Below are 5824 nucleotides of genomic sequence, written 5' to 3'. Positions count from 1 at the left end.
ATAGCTTAGACTCCATCTCAACTAGGGAATTTAATATATCTTTAAAGGCTAATACTAATCATTTGAGGTGAATCTATATTCGAATTTAAAAACAAGGCCTAGTACATGCCAAACCTCTTGGGAGTAACCGAGGGACAAGGACCATTAAGCCACCACTCTTGGACGTGGATGTTTTACATTCAACTTGAAATAAAGAGTATCTATTTAGGGCAAAATATGGGGCACTTTTGAAAATGATTAGATTAAAAAATGCCCTTATGCAAGAATATTATCAATTTCAAGCTATATAGACAAGAGGCTATACTTTATTATTTGCAAAGCACCAATGCAGAACAAAAAACTAAACCTGCCGACCCCGTTTGGGACACTTCCAACATATCTGGATAGGATATAAAGCATCAGTTTACACCTACACCTGGAAGTTGTATGTGCTCAGCTCTGATTATTAAGGGATTTTCTAATCTGATTCATCGGTTACTAAGTGAGACTGCCCCTTTTACCTCCGCAAATTTTGAGTGCCGTCAAATCCTTTTGTATTTCCATGGTCATGCCACTGTCCACACTTCCTGATGAAAGCTTCGTGTGATTTCTGCAATTGAAGCTCAAGTGAACTGCTGCTCAGACCGACCTGCTTCCCACAAATGGGGCAAACCTTCATCATTGGCTATCGTTGTCACCATTCCATGGATGCTGTGTCCCATGTAGTTTCCTATCCAGATCCAAAAGGATCCTAGCAAAGCCATCATTGGGCTGGGCTTGGCGGTGAACTTGTTTGAGGGTATTCCATGCTTTTAGTAGAGTTCCTGCATCACAGAAAATAAAAGTTTTAAAAAACAGAGCTCCCTTCAGATATCTACACTTTTGACAAGTCCTTCAGATATCCGCACAATCATATTTCAATATCACGTATGGATGCACAAGGCAGCTGCCAGGTGGCGTCTGAAGGCTACCATAAGATAGATGTGTTAATGGTATTCTCAAAATTATATTCTAAGATGCATGACTATATTCTTCACTTACTTCTGAGCATTAAGTAAGCCATCACCAAGGTGGCACTTCTACTTTTCCCTTCAAAGCAATGAACTAGAACCCCCCGCCTATTTGTTCAACATAATCGATAAAATCAAAAGCTTCTTCAAAGATACTGCTAATATTTGTATCTTCATTATCAGATATCTATTCAAGTGCTAGGTAGTACAATTAGTAAAAATATTGGATATTGAGTTACATAATTAACAAAACCTTTGATCTTACTAATACATAAAAATAAGATCTAAAAACAAATAAAGATTTTAAAGATTATATATGTATGTTATTATGTTCATGCTGATGAGAGAGAGAGAGAGAGAGAGTGTGTGTGTGTGTGTGTGTGCGCGCGCGCTCGAGTGTAAGATGAGGTAACTAAAACATCATGAACTGCATCTAACTGGACATGCAAAATGAGTTGGAACCATTTTCGACAGAATCGGTCAAAATCTAAGTAGAAAAGAAATGGAAAGGCATTTACAGAAAATTTTTTGTACTCAAATAGTTCAGAAAACTGAGAATCTGACTGCACAATTTCAATTGAGCACAAAAATAATATGTGAATAATTCCCAAGTGCTGCAGTGTGAATACCAGATCTTGCAGCCAGCAGCCCAGCGCCCCACCAATGAACAGGCTAGTTGCGGTTGAAGATGGCCTCTGTATTTGCAGCCTCAGATATCAATGGAATTCTCTCAAGCATGCCATTTATTACTTCATCAGGGTCAATCCCCGCTGTCACCATTTCATCGAAAAGAGCAAACATCTTATCTCTGCTCCCTATGTTGTTGTAACCACGCAGGAGTAAAGTGTAAGTTAAAATATTTGGCTTCAGATTTCTTTTTTTGATCTCCAGAAAGAGCTTCTCAGCTTCCTTCATTAATCCTGCTTTGCAGTGCGAATTGATCAGAATTGTGTAGGTCACATCATCTGGGGTCACATGCTTATCAACCATGTCTTCAAACAATTGGTTTGCTTCCACCAATTTCCCGGACTTGGAGAAGCCATCGATCAAAGCATTGAAAGAAGATGTGGAAGCAAAGCCCTTCTGCACCATCTCATGAAATAAGGAAAGGGCCTTCTCCGTGTTTCCTGCTTTGCAGCACCCATCAACAAGGGCACAATAGATGAAACGATCAGGTGGAACCCCCCTTGATGGCATCTCATCCATTAATTGAAATGCCTCAGCTAAATTTCCAGATTTGCAGTACCCATCTATAATTGTAGCATAGGTCACAGCATTCATAGACAAACCCTTTCTTGAGATTCCATCAAACAGTTCCCTAGCTCTCTCCATGTCACCTGACTTGCAAAGTCCATTGATCAAGGAGTTATAAGTAACAATGTTTGGAGTGATGCCTTTCTGGCACATCTCATCATAGAGTTGAAAAGCTCTGTCTAAATCACCTTGCTTACAGAATCCAGAAATGAGAGAGGTGTAGGTAAAAACATCTGGCACCAGACCCTTGTCAAGGACTTCAGATAAAACCTCCATTGCTTCCTCAATTTTCCCATTTGTAGAAAGACCATGGATGAGCACACTATAAGTCTGGATATCTGGGATGATCCCTTGACCAAGTAATAATCGAAATGCAGAAAGAGCTCCAGTTACGTTACCATCTTTAAAGTGCCCATCAATCAGGGCCGAGCAGATGATATCATTGGGCGCCATACCCCAACCTAGCATTTCTATGAAATAACCGTATGCTAATTGCATATTCCCTACCTTAGCATATCCATCGATGAAAGCCCCATATGTATATTCATTAGGTTTAAGACCCCTCTCGATCATTTCATTCAAGAAATTGTTAGCATCTTTCATTTTTTTGGCCTTGCAGAGGCCAATTATAAGAGAATTATAACAAAAAATGTCAGGCAGAACACCCTTTTCCTTCATTCCTTTTAATATTGTTATTGCCTCGTCAAATCTACTTTGCTGCACATGACCTTTGATTAGAGTTGAGAATAGAACAGCGTTTGGTTTCAAACCCCCAGCAATCATCTGCTCCAAAACACCATTAGCCGCTTGCAGATCTCCACAATGGCATAGGCCGTTTATTATCACACCATAAGTGAAAACTGTGGGTGCCAAGTTCCACTTCTTCATCTCAAGAAGAAGTTGACAAGCCTCAACCATATTTTTCTTTTTGTAATACCCACTAATTAAAGAGTTATAAGTATAAGTATCTGGTTTTATTCCCATCACACTCATCTCATTCATGAGAGCTCTGGCCTTCGTCATCTCACCAACCTTACAGAACCCACCGACAAGCACATTATATGTTACCAAAGTTAAGCTTACTCCATGGGCAACCATCTCATCTTTGATTCTCAAGGCATCTTCTACCTTACCTTGTTTCATGAACCCATCAACCAAAGCAGTGTAGGTAAAGTGGTCAGGATGTAAACCCATACCAAACATCTCTTCCAATATCGACTTTGCTTCTTCTGACCTTTTCTGTTTGCAAAACCCATCGACAAGTATAGAGTAAGTATAGGCATCTGGGACCAACCCCTTCCCAGCCATGAGATTCTTCAGCTCAAGAGCCTCATCAACAGCCCCACGTTTGCACAATCCTCCAATCACCACATTGTAGGTAACCATATTAGGACTACAGCCCTTCTCCTCCATACCAAATAGCACCTTCCTACCCTCTTCAACATTCCCCACCTTACAATGCGCATTTATCACAGTAGAATACGTATAAACATCAGGACTCATCTTAGCCTCTAACATCCGATCATAAACCTTCCAAAACAACTCCATCCTATTACACTTTGCCAAGTCCTTCAACAAAGAATTACAAAACACCAGAGTAGGCAAAAACTCATCATTTTTAATTCCCAAAAACACGCTAGCAGCCTCATTCAACATCCCCACTTTCCTATAAGCATTCACCAAAATCTCAAAAACCACCACATTAGACCCACCACATTCTACATAGAAAGTAACAATGGAATCAAGAATTTCCAACGGCGGCTTCCGGGTTCCCACCATTCGCTCTAAGATGCCATTAGCATGGGAGAAAAGCCTCGAATTACATAGAGCAATTGCAAGAATCGAGAAAGAATACTGATTTTGAGGAACGCCCATCAAAGAAGCGGACCAATCAAAAAAATGAAGGAGGCGTTTGGGGTCACTCACCCGGTTATGTTGAAGAACGGACCGAACCACTTCTGGGTTCAGCTTCTTGGGTATATTTGACGATTCCATGAGGGACTGCCAGTTGCTTTGTTTGAGAAAGCCGGAGATTTCTTTGATCGTGAGCTCTTCATTCTGTTTTGAGGTCTGCGGGGTGCAAAGGCTAAGGGATTTGGGATAAACAAAACTAACTCTTGATGGTCGACCTTCTGCGACAACATTTCGATTTCGGAGTGCAAATGCAAGGAGGTTTCTCCGAGAAAGTAGACCCATTTTCTTCCTGACCTGATAAAAAAAAACGCAGAGGGACAATATGTATTATGTACTTATACTCTGTAAGGAAGTTGGGCCAGTTGGATTAGGCAAGCCCAAAAGATATTATAATGCTTGATAACCAGTAATAGAGAAAAGCTTATAGCGAATTAATTTTTCACACCAGCGAATAAACACATGTCACGTAAGCATTTCTAACAGCTCAAGAATGAATTTGCATATGCTGAATATTTCCTCTTTCATCCTCTCACTCTTCCTTCCCTTTCTCCATTTGCATTCAAAGAAAAAACTCAAAGAAGTTAGCCCTCTCCTTTTTCTCTCCCTCTCTCCTTCACGCTGACAACATAGGTACTCAAAGTTAAATTGAGGAGAGAAAAATCAGATATTTAGTTGTATCTGTAATGATTTCATTATAAATCAGATAGATGATAAAAAATTACAAACATTCTTAGAACAAATAATTTGAACTCAGTCATATTAAAAGTGAAATAATGACAAGAAAGTATGGGAAGTGTAGTCATGGATTGCAAGATGGGATTCAAGTTTTTGAGTGGGGTGAAGGTTGAAAAGTCAAAGGAATTTGAGGGTATTGAGGCCTAAAATGAAGATTTTCGTGATTTGGGTGATAACAATTATGTTTATTCGTGCTTTAGTTGCTCAGTTGATGATACTGGGAGAGATGTGGGGGCCAAGAATGTTTAAGGGTTGGCTTTCTTGTTTCAGTCTGTCGACGTCTGTTTATTTTTGGTACTTATGCCGTTGGCATCAAGGGAGAGAGAGAGAGAGAGAAAGGAGGAGAGGGCTTTCGATTTTTTTTTAGGCTTTCGTTGAGTGCAAATGGGGAAATGGGAGGGAGAGGGAGAGGGAGAGGGAGAAAGAAAGAAAGCTTCAATGTATACAAGTTCATTCTTGACCTGTTGGAAATGCCTATGTGGCATGTGTTTATTTGCTGGTGTGAAAAATTAATTCACACCCATCCGGTCTAAAGCTTTTCTTTTAAAAGAAAATCACTAGAGAGTAGTGACACAAAAGATCCCACAAATTAATCCACAAACTCAATGTATCACGTTTGGATCAGTTAAGTTTCTTTCTTTTCTTTTCTTTTTTTCTTTTTATAATTCTCTTCCATCCCCTCTCTTTTTCAGTGAATTCTAATGCTTTTGAGGTAAGCTCAATTTTGGGAGGCACTCTCACTTTGCACACCAGGCGTTTGCACTTTTGAACATCTCATGGATACTTTTCAGTTGTAAAGAGAGAGATCTCCATAAGAAATGTTGTATTTCATTTATCACAACAACCATATGGAAATGATGATTAGGGATGTAGCTAGTTCAGTTTGGTCTGGTTTCCAACATATTTTATAACCAAACCGATATACATCGATT

The 5824-nt window shown here is 39.6% G+C and overlaps 1 protein-coding gene across 2 annotated transcripts; it reads right to left on the bottom strand.

Moving 5' to 3' along the window:
- Nucleotides 1–217: 217 nt before the first annotated feature.
- Nucleotides 218–5269, bottom strand: LOC122281654 (pentatricopeptide repeat-containing protein At5g61990, mitochondrial). Of its 2 annotated transcripts, none has more exons than XM_043093358.1 (3): nucleotides 4603–5269; nucleotides 1619–4451; nucleotides 218–803 (listed from the first exon to the last, which is right to left on the bottom strand). In XM_043093358.1, the coding sequence occupies exon 2, from the start codon at nucleotides 4437–4439 to the stop codon at nucleotides 1662–1664; it is 2778 nt and encodes a 925-aa protein (XP_042949292.1). In that variant the 5' UTR covers nucleotides 4440–4451; nucleotides 4603–5269; the 3' UTR covers nucleotides 218–803; nucleotides 1619–1661. The 2 variants fall into 2 exon arrangements, with proteins under 2 accessions (XP_042949292.1, XP_042949293.1); XM_043093359.1 differs by lacking the exon at nucleotides 4603–5269 and having other exon boundaries at nucleotides 1619–4027; nucleotides 4170–4313.
- Between the last annotated feature and the right edge of the window lie 555 nt (nucleotides 5270–5824).

Source organism: Carya illinoinensis, chromosome 11, assembly GCF_018687715.1.
Source record: "Carya illinoinensis cultivar Pawnee chromosome 11, C.illinoinensisPawnee_v1, whole genome shotgun sequence".
NCBI lineage: Eukaryota > Viridiplantae > Streptophyta > Magnoliopsida > Fagales > Juglandaceae > Carya > Carya illinoinensis.
This window is presented reverse-complemented; position numbering and strand designations above follow the sequence as displayed.